This window comes from Numenius arquata, chromosome 7 (genome assembly GCF_964106895.1).
Source record: "Numenius arquata chromosome 7, bNumArq3.hap1.1, whole genome shotgun sequence".
Classification (NCBI taxonomy): domain Eukaryota; kingdom Metazoa; phylum Chordata; class Aves; order Charadriiformes; family Scolopacidae; genus Numenius; species Numenius arquata.
The window spans coordinates 28899725-28914160 of NC_133582.1; the positions used below are offsets into that span (position 1 = coordinate 28899725).

Below are 14436 nucleotides of genomic sequence, written 5' to 3' on the forward strand. Positions count from 1 at the left end.
GTCCTAAAAAAAACCAGAAAGAAGGTGGAAGAAGAGTCAGGCTTTTCCAAGAGACTATGTTTTTGTATTTTACCCTTTAATCATTTGTTCTACTCTCTTTAGCATATAAGGACTTGCTAAGAGCATTGGAAGCATGAGATGCACGGTTGTAACCAGTCGGGTTTGTGGAATCAGAGTTTTAAATTTCGAGTTTTCCTTTCTCTTGCTTTAAACCAGTTTTTCCATTAATCCAATCCCTAAAACACTTTCTAATTTCATTTCTCCTTTTGTGTATATTGCTGCGACCTCAGGTAACAGAACAAGCAAAAAGTTTTCAGTGCGGCGTTGGGAGGAAGGGTAGAATAGCTGTTGGTGTCTTCTGTGTACTTTTTGTTCATAAAGTTGCTGCAATACAGCCTGAAATTAAGCTGTGCATTTAGAGTAGATTGGCTGGTTGCCGATACATACAGTAGCTTAAAACCAAATAAGGTGCACTGTGACCCTTTCTGGACAAAAAGAAGGATATGTATTTTCAAATGGAGCTCATCGCTTGGCAGGTAAATAACTTCTACAGAAATGAAGCAGTATCTAGGCAGGAAGGAAAAAAAAAAAGCTTCCTCTTAAAAAATTAATCCATAAAACGTTGAGGTAGTGCAATGAAGTGTCAAGTCAAACATCCTGCACAAGCACTTGTTTTAGTAGCATTCACATAGCGGGTGTTGAAGTAGTATGAAGTGCCCTACTGTACAGTGAAGAACTGATGACGTTAGGCATCAAATATAAAATGTACCTCCCTCTCTTTTCCTCCAAAATGTACTGGCATTTTTGAATTCCAGATTATCAGGATGTATTTCAGTTTCGAGCTGTTGTAAACTTCCTGAATACAATACCTGCTGGTCTGTGTGACATTTTAGTATGGTTTATCACTGCCTGAGGCAAGAAGGGAAAAAAAAAATCCACAGCGTGAATAATACACACAAACCAAGAATCAATAATGTATTTGTTAAAAAGCGTAAACTAAGTAGATTAAATATGCCTTGCACAGTATCTTGCTTTTTCACCCAGCCTGCCCTATAACTTTTTTCCATATATGTCTTTTGGAGGAGAAGATAAAAGAACATCTTTGTTTCCTTTTTTTCCCTTTTTTTTTTTCTCCCCCACAATGAATGAGTATATGTAGCTTCAGCTGATTTTCTTTATGCGCTTTTAGGAAATCTTTTATTTCCCTTGGAGAGGAGATAAGAACTGTGCTTCAGTAGAAATAATGTCAGATTGTTTTGTTTGTTCTAGTACGCGTACGGCCTTCACCAAGTACTCTGTTGGGTTTAGATAATCCAGCTAGGTCTTTGGGTTGCATCTGTCAGAGCAATTGAATGTGGTGGAAGTGATTTAAAGGATAGAGCTGGGCTGGCAACGCGGGCTGTTTTCTTTACATGACTTTGTATTTTTGTCCATTGCCTGTGAATGTTTTATTCCTCTGAAGTTTCTCAGACTTTTTATGCTGTCATCTCCCTTCACTTTGCTGCGGTAGCTTGTCTTCCCTCACATCCCTCGTATACATGTGTATTCCCAAGTCCTTGTACTTGTAACTCCTGTCACAATGTGCTGCCTGTTCCAGTCAAAATACCGAGAGCTCCAGCAAAGCTAAGAGCCCTCGTATTGTCTCTGTCAAATTCAGCCCTCCTCCCCAAAACCCTGCACTTCATCTTGCTGCAAGAGCTCCTGTTGTCCCTCCCTCTCCTCTTCTTCCTCCACCCAAACCTGTTGCACTGCAGTGCACTTTCCTGTCTCCCACTGTCTGTGCGAAGATCCTGTCAGCAAGGAGAAGAGTGAGCCTCTCATAGCAATTTCTCCCCCTCCTTTCCCTGCCCAGCCTGTAACGGCAGATGCATTAGTAGACATTAGGGACTCCAGCAAGGAGAGGCATGTTGACAATATCTCAACTTCAGGCGAGACTTCAATTAGAGTTTGCAACCAATTGCAAGATGCGTTTTCCATAGGGAAGGGGGCTTTGCAAGGTCCAGGATCATTTCTTTATTCCTATTGCTGAAGAGCAGATCTCTGGATGCTTAGGCTTCCCTGAGTGCTTCGAGGCACTGCGTGTCAGGGAGGGCCTGGGATAGTGGCAGTAAAGGTTAAGTGTCACTGCATCAGACCACGTTGTTTTTTTATTCAGAAAAACTATCAGTTTCAAGTGGGATTCGGAGTGTGTGGGTATGGGGGGTTTTGTTTGTTTTCATCTCTTGCAGCATTAGCAAGGTGCTTCAGGAAGGTAGGATTGATTCCCTACACATTGCTTCAGTAGAGAGCAACAAGGCATTTTTATTTAAATGCTTAACCTTGTTGGAATTGTAACTACAATGAAGCCAATATCCCATTGCTGTTCAATTCGGTGTATGATGGGAGATTTCACAGTTGACTAGTGCTTTACACTTTGTTTCAAATTACTTTTGCTGTGTTATGTTGCCACCCTAAAGAAACAACTTGCTTACTATATATGGATAAGTAGAAGGTGAAGTACATTGCATTAAGGAGCTCATGTACACTTTGAAACCTCTTCCAATTAACATTTCTCTGTACAGCACTTGTTTTTTGGAATAGCAATTCTGGATATGGTGTGGAGTGTGTTTTAAGAAGAATGATGTACTTGAGCTCAGGAACAGCTGCATACATGTGTCTAAAGGGCTGTGTAATTTACGCAAACATTGCATATACGATCTTATAGGTAGATTTTATAATTGCAAAACTACCTGTGCAAGTATCTCTCTCACTTGCATTTGCATTGTATTTACTTTCTCTTACTGTATGAGAATGCTAATTGCTAGAGTAGTGAGATTTCTCCCTTTCGATGTTGTGATATTTTTCTGCTGTTTTCCCTCTTATGCTCTGCTTGAAGCCTTAATGTTCCACCTGGGCATTAGCAATACTCTTGACAGACAGAAAAGCTCCATCACATAGCACAGTAAACAGCACAGCTCTGAAGCAGTTTTCTTCCCAGAGAGTCTCTGGGTATTGCTCGCTATATTTTTTTACAAGACCGTTAGAGAACCTATTTATCCATGATGTGGTCGCCCTGCAAGCATACTCCCTATAAATGCTGGAAAAGAAAGAAACCAAAATCTTGACTTAAATCTACTGACTGCTGCGGAAAAGTTGAAGTCTTGCAAATATGCAGCTCTCCTGCAGAATCCTGGTATAATACGTCCTGCAATAAGGTACTCACAGCAAAGTTCTATTCCTCTTCATCAGCTCAAGTGTAAATGCATTTTCAGTAAAACTTTTTTTTTTCTCTCCCAATGCTAACAAATATCTAGCAGCCTGGTAAACTTAAAATCTAGTTTTTCTTTATTGGAATACTAAGTTAGTGCAAGCCTCTCTATCTGTTCACGTGGCCTAAATAATCATAGTATACACCTATATTCAGCTGATGCTTTTAAGACCATGGTGGTTTTGCTGAGGTGCATGTGGTTTAGAGTGTGCCCTGGTGCCAGCATTGACACTGGTTGACGTAGGGATCATGGAGTTACCCAGTGCCCTGCTGTAGATGAAGAAGGGAGAAGGGCTCTCTGACATTTCAGTACTCTACCTGCTTTCTGTCACTGCACCATAGCAGAGACATTCGGTTTCTTGCATTAGTTGCTAGATGCTTATTTTGGGTTTCTTTATTAACTGTCTTCTGCCAGCTGCCTCTTTATCATGTCAACGATTGAATGCAATTGGCAATCGTTCTTCAGGAGCTGTATGTATTTTCCTGTTGCTGCTGAATTTTTTCACTCAAGGAAAATGAAAAGGCACGTTCCTTGCTTGAGAGGAATTGAGAGACATATAATGATTTCTTCAGAAGAATGTGTTGTTTATGCATTTTGAAAATTTCTCATTTTCCCTTGACGTTTTATATGCATGATAATTAATTGCTCTTGCATAGTCTATAAGGGATGCTGTGAATATATGCAGCTTTGTTTCTTGGGGTAACAGAAAGGTTACTGGCTTTTCACAGTATTTAATTTCACTGTCTTTGAGAGTTACTTTTTGAGAGGACAGCAAATAAGGTTTTCTCTGGCTGAATGAGTTCAGTAAGGCAAGGTAGGTTATTTAGCAGAAGATTCATGGCTCTTCTGTTTAGTCTTCAGTGCAGCTGATCCAAATGAGGGCATTTCCTTTCCATGTTGTGAATGTCCACAAAAAAGATCAAGCTAGCAACTTGTCAGCTTGTTTATCATATCCTCATGTGACCATAGTTATTTAAAAAAAAAAAAAAAAAGGAAAAAAGAAATGAAGCTCAACATTAGCAACAACCTAGGCATATAGGTAGAATACTACCGTCTCTGCTCCCAAACAGGCCAGATTTAGCATGGTAATAGGAATCAACCTAGCACGAGTGATTTCATTTTGACTACTAAAATATACCTGTGACAAGATGATTATATGGGATTGGCTGCAAGATTACACTGCTATTTTCACAACTGAAGGACAAGTGATTGTATTGAGTAACCCCACCTCAGGCATGCTGGGCTGTGCATCTCATTTGTTTCCTTTTATCGTCATAAAGTGATAAGTCTGAAGTGTTATGATTAGTGTGTTGTCAATAGCTAGCCTTAACCCACGCGACCATAATGAAGCTCAGTTATTCACATCTGTTGTGATTCAGAAAGCATTTTTAGCCCCGATAATAATATTGGGTTTCAGAGTACATATGGAATAAATGCTTAGTGCTTTTTTCTTTTTTTTTTTTTTCTTTTTTAAACAAACCTGGGAAAAGTATTTTCTGCACCATCTGGTGCTGATGATTCCCACATAGATGGTGGAAATACCCTGTCATACTGACTGCAGAGAAGGCCTTCAGTACACTTGCACAGTGTCAAAATGTGACTGTTGAGTACTATTTGAAGAGCTTCCTTTACATACTATTGAACATCATCGACAAATACCTAAACTAAATAAATGGAAGTTATTACATTTTGACAGTCATGTTGATTAAACAGTGGGACTCAGATTTGATTTTTAGAACATAAGAACGATCTGTAAACTGTTGCATCTTGATATAGGCACAAACGTGCCCGTGTAGGTGTTCCTCTGAGAAAGTAGGAGAAACACATAAGGCGTATTTGTGTTGAAGTGCAGTTGGCTCTTTCCGTGATTCAAAATTAAACCATTAAAACTGGCAAATAAGAATATTAAGATTGTGATGTGCCTTTCAGAAACCATAGAGAAGGGAGCAGTCTTAAATGAATAAAAACCTGCATAGCATTTAGGCTGTGCTAACAAAAAATCATGCAGACCTTTTTTTACCAGGATGAGTTGATTTACGGAAAACATTAGGCATCTCAGTTAAACTGACAAATTATAACAGTTACCCCTGCAGCTACTAAAGTGATTTTCTGGATTGACATTTGCTTGTTAGTATTATAACGTAACCTATATAATCTGCTATCATCATCTTGAGCTGCATCATATTAAAGGTTGATTATTTAGTACTTGTTTTGTTAATGGGCTTTTCATGGGGAAGTGACATTACCTGATTGTAAGTTGGACATTTTTAATAAGATGCAGCATTGGATTGAGCACAGTAAGAGAGACAGATAAAGCTACCAGCATCTCAATATAATTTGGGAGTCCCTTAAATAGGTTTCTATTAATTTTATCTCAGAAAATCCTTGTAGCACTCTTACTCATTGAAGAACTTCTAGTATACATTTTTCAGATACTGCACAGACAAATTAGGCATACAGTAACAGACATTCTCAATAGTGTGGATGTTTCTCTGCTAAATCCCTCAAGCGCAAAAGGCTGAGCATTTACAATAGAGTGTCTAACAACAGGGAATTCATCGCATAGTTTCTGTGCATTGATGAAACAGGGGGACTTCCATTCTTACTGGTTGCTTTCCAGGGAATAAATACAAAATATAAGGGGAACTTCAACATGTACCTGTACAGTTACTTACTTTCTCAGTTCTCCTCCTCTAAAATGACACATTTACTTAATATCAAATATTTCAAAATAATTCTGCTGGATCTTATCATGCCTTCTCTGGAAAATTATGGCCATGATGACTGCAAGAACTTGCAGTGTACAACTTGTTTTAGCAGCCATTTCTCAGGTCAGTGTTACAATTTCCAGGAATAAGGTGGTAAAGTCCTGGAAAGAAGTGCAGAAGCTCATAAGTTTGAAGACCTTTAAAAGCTTTCATAGGCTGTCACCATGGGTAATATCTGTGCAAGGACATACCAAAAGCAGTAGAGTTCAGATGAGGTGTATTTTATATGATGGTAGTAGGATGGAGTTTTTGTAGTAGTGGGGAGTGCGAAGGCACAGTCATCCATTTTAGGGAGTGAATGTACTGGTATATACATCTACTAGCAACATGGGAGAGGAGGTTTTTGAGTTTGACTGTAGCCAGACTGATGCTGGTACCAAAATCAGCGCACAGGACTTCGGTCACCCACCATGTCTTTCGTACCCTGCCAGACTCTTTGCAGACCCTCGTTCCTACTGACTTACCGGGCTTGCACCGACTGTGGCATCCCCTGTCATGAATAAAGCTAAAGGAAGGCTCCCGAACCAAGAGGGTCACAAGAGATGGTGGCTGCTCCCTTCTAGGATTTGCTGTACTTGAAGGGGTGGGAGTGGAGCCTGGTAATAGATAGTGAGATGTGGTTTTTGCAGGCACTGCAAGGTTCCCATTTGCTGAAGCAGCTCTTCAGGAACCACAGACAGCCTGCACCCATTTTGTGGTGTAGCGAGATCTGTTGCCAAAATGACAGCTTTGCCGCTGGATCATGTAGGAAGCCCAGCCCAAGTTAGAGGCCTGCGTTGGGGGGTAGATATATATTTCACCCCACATGTATCCATGGCCTACAACCTGCCAGTCCTCTGTTTTTCTCCAGCTGGATAAACCCAGTGAAGTCCTACGGAGGCACCACTTGCCTGTGCCTTATGGCTAATGCTTCTTTGCCTTTTTGTGCCCTTGTCCTTTTCAGTATTCTGGAGGAGCACCCACTGCAGTAACACGGGCCAGTGTCACTCTTATTACTTTACCTGTTTTATCTTTTGTGAAATTGAGCCTTTAGCCAGAATTGCCTGAGCTGCTGCTCCAGCAGTCGGTTAACTGTGAGGCTCCTTGAGCTCATTTCTCTCAAGTAATTTGATTCCCACGTGCTCACGGAGATTGCTTTTTTGCTGAAAGGAAAGTGGGGAAGGGGGATGGGTGCGTGTATGAGAGTAGACCAGAAATGTTATGGCAGACAAATGTAGCTTGGAGATAAAAACAACGCAAAAACATGTTAAAAAACATCCCATCTCACTTTATCTCCCTGTAACCCAGTCCTATAAAACAAGATGTTTTTCTCTTTGAGAATCAGAGACAGAGTCTTTTGTGCTGGTGCAGGGTATGGAACAGGAGGCTAATTCCATCCTGCTTCTGCATAAAGCCAATAAGGTAATCCTTTCATTAAAATTACTAGAAATGTGTATAAAATACTAATTAGAGATTATTTTTTTTTTTTTTTTTGGTAACTGGTCATAAAAGGCTTCTATGGATTCCAAGATACTTTCTGAAATCACACACAGAATTCAAGGCTTTTTATTTTGGTTGCTGAACTATTTCTTTTACATTCTGGTTACTTAGGAGTAATTGAACACCAGTTTTCTAGATAAGGTTCTATTTAAGATTGGTTAGTATGGCAGCAGTTTTCTAAATAATGTACAATTTATGGAGAGATTTATGATTCTTTAAAATTGCCAGTGCTATATCACAGTTTTGGGCAAATGCCCTGCTGCAAGGAAGTGAAAAACAAGCCTGAAATGTGAATCTTGCTGGAGAGAGAATTGTTCTGAAAATAAACCATTCAGTGCATAAACAATGGTGTATCAGTCGTCCGAAATACACATTTCTCCCTCTGCATGCTGTTCATTGTATTTCCAGGCAGATATACCACACGCAGGGTACAGAATTTCGATGTTACAAAGTCCTGGTTTGTTAGAGAGGATATTACTAATTTGAGCAGACGGTCTGCTTAGAGGTCTGTTTTTTTCTGTGATGAAAATGAGGCTGTTGGAAGTCCCTGCTTTGGGTTCTGTTCATGTTCATTAGTTTGTGTCAGAAGACATATGCCTTGATGATATCAGCAGCATTATTAAATGTCATAAGAATATATTTTCCCAGCAGCAGTGGAAGTATCCACAGTAACACTTGTAGGATCTTAGCTAATTTTCAATCTTGGACCTGGAAAAAAAAGAATTCAAAAAAATTTTAAAACATGCTTTACTGAGAAACGTGTGCAAAGGAAGCATGTGCTAAATGTCAGTATTACCCAAACATTGAGTATTTTACTTGCTACACTTGCTGGATAGTTGTTATCTATCACTTTGAAACGTCCAGAAGCACACGTATTAAAATCCTTGTAGAGTCTAGTTACAGGGAGTAATGTTTTGGGGATGTGACTCAAAGAGGGTGGAGGGATTTTGTTCCCTTTTTTTTTTTTTTTTTAATCTGGCAGTGCACTAGTTGTGAAAAAGGGTTAAAGAAGATAGGAGTTTGGAGGATAAAGTGCTAGGTCATAAAGCTGGACATATCTACTAATTTTTGCAGTGTCTGCATTTCAGTTTATGGTGCGAGGATGATGTATGATGTAAAAAAGGCTATATGTACGCAGCTGTATGCCAAATATCATGACTGTTTCTTTCTAGCCCTGTTGCTTGCTTGTACACTGTGCCTGCAGCTCCACCTCTTCAAAGACTTCTATTAATCTAACCTACTGAGAACTGTTCATACAGCTTATGGGGTTTTATTTTTAAATCCTCGCAAAAATGATTTGCTGCCCTCAAGTTAGGAATTTAAAGGAAAATTAAATTAAGGCTGCCTAACTAATGAAAGCATCTTTAGACTTGATAGATAGAGACCATCAAAGCAAAAAGTCTGTATCCCTGGAAAGATTTCTGATATTGTTTAGTGCTGGGGGGAGTTACTATCGCTAGTATATCATGTGGCATCAGGCCTTAAATTCATACGCTTATGCTTCATGAATCCTTTAATTTCCAAAGTTGTTCTTTATGTTTTAGGTCATAAATTAAGATATTTCTAACTCAAAAATTTCTATCCTTATAAGGCCTATGGCATTGGGGTCATAGTGTTGTATAGGTTTGCTGACAGATGGATTGAAGAAAGCCTTAAGAAAGCCCTAATGCCTTAAGAAACACCTGATTTTTTTCTTGCATGCCGTGAAATGTAAGCCTAGTATTTGTTACTGTGATGTATGTGTTATATTGTTGCCTGCCTAGTATGACGTATGTATAGCACTCTGTTGTTTCTACTTCACTTGAGCTCTGGAGTTTTCCTAAATAGAGTTAAAAAAAATCCAATAAAGCATCACTGGTCCTATTTTCAATTTGTTTAGCCGGGAACAAAAGTAATTGATGTTACCTAAAACCTTTATACAAATCTGTGAAGAAGGGAGTTTACCAATTGTAATCCCAAAATAGTCTAAAAAATGGAAGGGGTGGAGGTAGGGAAATACACAGATTTTTGTTTTCTTGTATGTGTAGAAAAATGTGCCTTTTATTTATCTCTCATTTCTTCTGTCTTTAGGTTTTCCAAATGAGCCTGCTGCCGTCATTGCCCTTAACACTATTAAGGAATGGTTGAGCAAGAATCATAATGAGGTATGGAATAAAACATACATTTTCCAAATTTCTTTTCAATATTATGGTCTTTGAGTCCAAAACTGTGAAAAGAGTAAACATAGACTTGAGCCTTGAAGACTTTTGTTATTTAGTCAAAGACCAATGAAATCAGGTCAGGACAATATTGCCGGGGGAAGATTGTTATATTTAAAAGCTACACTGGAGTTCAAGGGAAATACCTTTGTTTGAAACCATACTGTGCAGTTCCTGTGCATTTTAATCTTTCCTGGCAAAGTAAAAGACTATTCTCTTCTTAAGCCGTTTCTGAGCGTCAGAGGTTTTGTGTAATAATGAAGAGATTCTTGGAAAGGAAATGTATGTAACAGTTGTCAGTGGAAATGTTGTCAGCCACCAAAGGTCAGTGGTGTTCCAGGGGTCACTTTACAGTAAAGAGCTGTATGACAGGATTTTCTATTTTCATTAATTTTTGGTTTGCTTACAGTTAAGTGTTCGTTTTCCCTGGAACACTCACTAAATATGTGATACAACTGTGAGTTTTTGACAGGACTGGTCGTCTTCCAGTGGCAACACGATGGTGATTATTTTTAGAAGACAAAAAAACCACTTTCATCAGAACTATCTCCATAACTCCCCTTTCTTTTTTTTGTCTTTCTCTGGTTTGACTTCTTAGCAGGCGGATAGTTCCTAGTGTTGAATTGGAAAAATGCAACATAGAAGTGACAGAACAAATAAAATAATCATGATGTCTTAAACTGAAGCTATGCCTTTTACCTCAGGACGACAGCCAACAGATTTCAGACAGCTAGAGTTGTTCAGTATTTTTGTCTGAAAATATTTAACAATGCATCCAGTGGAGATGCATTGAATACAGGGACATAATTAGTAGTATTTTTCCTCTAGCAATATATTCGGGGGGGCTTTTTGTGAAGAGAACATATTACGTGAGAGTATGAATTTAGCAGTTTTATGAGGTTTGTTTGGTTTTTTTACCAACTCGGAATTTAAAAAAATATTATGTTGAAATTTGAATGGTAAATTGAAGTTTTCAAACCTGATTTCAGAAAGGTACACTAAGGAGTGCGTCTGTGTTTGGACACTGGTTCTTTGTAGCACTGAGCTCTGTGACTTAAAGATCTGAGCAGTGTGCCTGGGTGTCTTCAGCCTAGCTCTAGACTTACGTTTTTGGGAGTCTGGTCTGTTAGTATGTAATTTTAACCCTTAAGTGTAAGGCTAGAACTTCTATGTTTACGCTGCTTTGCCATTTTATAATTTCTCTTAATTGCGTTTTTTACCACATAATTTTTAAAAAAGGCTAAAAATATTTTTTTGGCTCCAGAAGTAAGTTTTTGTCCCTCGAAAGCTGGGTATGTGCTGTATATACACCCCTTAATTACTTTTAGTGGTATTACAAGAAACCTGACTTCATTTGTTAGACTGCCTGTCAAAAGGGTAGAAGTTTTCTCAATGAAAACTATTTTCTGAAGTAGTTTTCTGTATGGTTCAGCCATTGCTTCTCAGCTGTAAGACAACTTTCACTTTCAGTACACTTCTGAGTCTTCCCTTTTTTCTCCTTTTTCTGCTTCTGGCCTGGAAACTTCCATATGCCCTGCGTGTCACCTTTCCGTCTGTCTTTTAGTGTGTTTCTTCTACATTTTTCTGGTTCCCTCCATAGATTTCAAGTGAGTTCCTCCTCTTGTCATCAGAAAGCCCCAGGTCTGTTTTGGAAGAGGTCTTGAGGTTCCTAGCAGATAGTGATTGAAGTGACAGTGTTTGTCATATATGTTCATGACTCTTATCTGAGTTATAATTTCTCATGTATTTTGACCTGCATTTGCAAAATGCCAGTGTATTTACGGTCCAAACAGATTAATGTAAACTATGAACACCGAATATGCATGATTCCTCCTTTCTCACTCTCTGTAACATATTCCCTTCTAATTCTTGGCCTTCTTGGCTGCCTAGCCCTAAACGTCCCATCTTGCTCCTCACAAACTCCAATTTAATCTGAATTCTTATAAAATATGTAGCTGTAGTTTAGAATGTTTGAACAGTGAAAGGAGCTCAGGCAGTCCTGACTACAAAATGATTTTTAAAAATTATCCTACTGAGCTTACATCACAGCTGTTTTCTGAATTTGGATGAGTATAGCTATTAGTTTTTATACTAAATGTTTCCTAACACCCTGAATCCCAAACTCATCAAGTTGAGATCTCATGCTGTTTGATGCCCTTGAAGACATGCATGGGATGCATTTGATGCAATTATTACATATCCGTGAATATGACAATTCGGAGCTAATCCTCAAGAGCTTTTGTTAATTTTTGAAGGAAGTGGAATACTAGATTTCACTCAAGATACGTTTCGAGGGTCCAGCTATCCATAGCTTTATACTTTCTTGTACAAAGCTTTCCCTCTTTGTAAGGTTTTTCTGCAATCTACTGACTTGGATTTTAGCCTATGGCATACTAGCGTGCTTACATGTCATAAATAGGTCAGCAGCAAAATAAAAATACTTTACAATTCTATTGGAGGTAGCAGTAACTTACCCAGTGAGAGGGGTCTTTGGAAAGCGTACAGTTGTTGGGTTGCTGTTGTTTAATGCCTATAGCAAGGTGAGCGTAGTTCATCTGGTTCAAATGAACTGACGTAGCTCTGTGCTAGATGACAGTCTGATCTATTTTATCTTGTGTACACTTACTCCCTTGGATTAGATTTTGGGCTTTGAGTAGTAATATTATACATCACCCAAACTTTTCCTAAAAGTAGCTCATCATAGAGCAGTGGAAATGAAAGGGACTTTCTGTGTCTCCACAGTATAGTCTCCTCTTACTACAGATAACCATATGATCTGGTCCTTCTATAAACTTCTGTCATAAAGGTAGAGCAACTCCCGCTACACCCACTGGATATTTAAATTCACATGTTCTAGTTCGGGAGCAAAACCTCTAATGATTTGCCACAAGACCAGCTTTTCAGAGGGCTGCCGGTGTTTCACTCCTGTTAGGGCAAACCAGAACCACTGCCCTGATGCTGGCTGCGCTGTCGGAATACATCAGTGTGTCCTGCTAACAACCTCTCCTGAACGAAAGAGGCTTCCCACACTTGGCTCTGCCAGAGTTAAATCAATCCAAGACAGCTTCTTCCCTTCCTTTCCTCTCCTGCAATCTGCCTTGCCTTTGAAACGGTTCTGCTCCTTTAGTCCCAAAGATGTTTGGCAGCAGGTTATCCCCTTGGTAATGTTTGGCGCTGGTTGTCCTTAAGATCTGAAACAGTTTGAGTGTAGATGTGAATTGATTGAATTCAAGAAGTTTTAGTGCAAAATAGAGACCAAAAGGATAGCCTGCTCACTAGGAAATTCGCCTATGTAACAGTACACCGGGCAAAACCAGAGAGGTGAATAAGATGAAAATTTAACGAGTTTGTGAGTCTTTTGTTGTGCTCTACAGCAGCAGTATCTTATCTGCCTTCCTGCATCCCAGGAAACTGTGACAAATTTGTGAAAGATAAGGCAATATTGTTGTTTTCTCCTCTCTACCTTCCTGTAGTACTCCTCTCCTTTGATTCTATAATGAAGATTTTATCCACATTGATATTAATTCAAAATATAAATAAATCAGTGGCTATGTTCCTTAGTCAGCCTTGGGGACCTGAAAATATAGCCTAAATGACTCCATTCTTGCAAACTGTTAGAGCCCTACGAAGTTCTCTGTCATAGTGTTTACAAGAAAAGTGATTTGCATTTAATAAAAGGTTCTCTTATCCAAGTCCATTGTTGTGCTTGACCCCTCAGGTGTTTGCATAAAACCTTATTAGCATGCTTAACTCCGATGGTGCTCAGATGAATGTCTCATTACCATGCAAATGGAGTTAGCTCCTTTCTGAGGTTAATTGTTACAAAGCAACACAGAGAGAGATCTATTGTAATTTCCTAACAGGGAACACCAGCTAGGCAGGGCAGCAGCCATCATTGTCTAGCAGCCTAAAACTTAACTACATAAAGTCCACTAGGGAAAAACAACAGTATTGTAAGTAGTGGTTTGGACTTAGTTGTACGTAACACACAGCACTGTTCTGGTCTTGAAATGCAACTCTTAGTCAAACTAATTTTGGGCCATGTTTTACACCAAGGTCTGCTGACTGGCAGCCAGAGGGCAAATCTAGTTTAGAAGCTGGTAAATGGTGTTATACCGTAAGCGCAGAAATCCCTTGGAGCAAACTCACAGGAATGGCCAGAGTCAGCAGTACTGGGTTAATTTACTGCAGACCACCTAGGCTATCTCTTTAGCAAACTGCATTTTCACATTTCAAAGTGCACTAAAGGTTTAATAGAGTTCTTTAGAGCACAAAATAGAATTGGATTCCATCCTTTAGGAAATTATATACTGGGATTCATTTAAAAATGCACATTAAGCTCTTTGAACAGTTCAGAATGTTTCTTTCTGGGATAATTTGGCAAGGTTTGAGATATTACCACCTGATTTCCCATAATAGTATCACAAAAGAATTGCAAAACCTTTAAATACTGGACCCCCCTACATTTTGGGGGGTAGTGGGGAGAGGGTTATGTTTGTTTTTTTATGGCTGGGTATCTTTGAACATTTGCAATGTTAGAAATTGTTATTTGCTTTTACTTCAGTACCATGCTATGTTTCTCACAAGGGTGAAAAATAAAAAATGCTCAGTATTTGCCTTACCTTATGTCACTGACATGAAAAGCCTCAGGACTTTTTCACTGCTCAAGAAAAGACTTTAATTTAACAGCACATTTAGTTCAAAGTATTGTTCTTTCTCTTGCACAATATCTCACAACATTTA

General features: G+C 39.0%; 1 protein-coding gene across 3 annotated transcripts in view; it reads left to right on the plus strand.

Moving 5' to 3' along the window:
* MACROD2 (mono-ADP ribosylhydrolase 2) overlaps positions 1 to 14436 on the plus strand; it is an 896489-nt gene that overhangs the window by 615088 nt on the left and 266965 nt on the right. For all 3 annotated transcript variants that reach the window (XM_074150306.1, XM_074150308.1, XM_074150307.1), the window contains exon 8: positions 9566 to 9639. In XM_074150306.1, coding sequence (XP_074006407.1) covers positions 9566 to 9639 — 74 coding nt within the window. The remainder of the gene's footprint in view (positions 1 to 9565; positions 9640 to 14436) is intronic.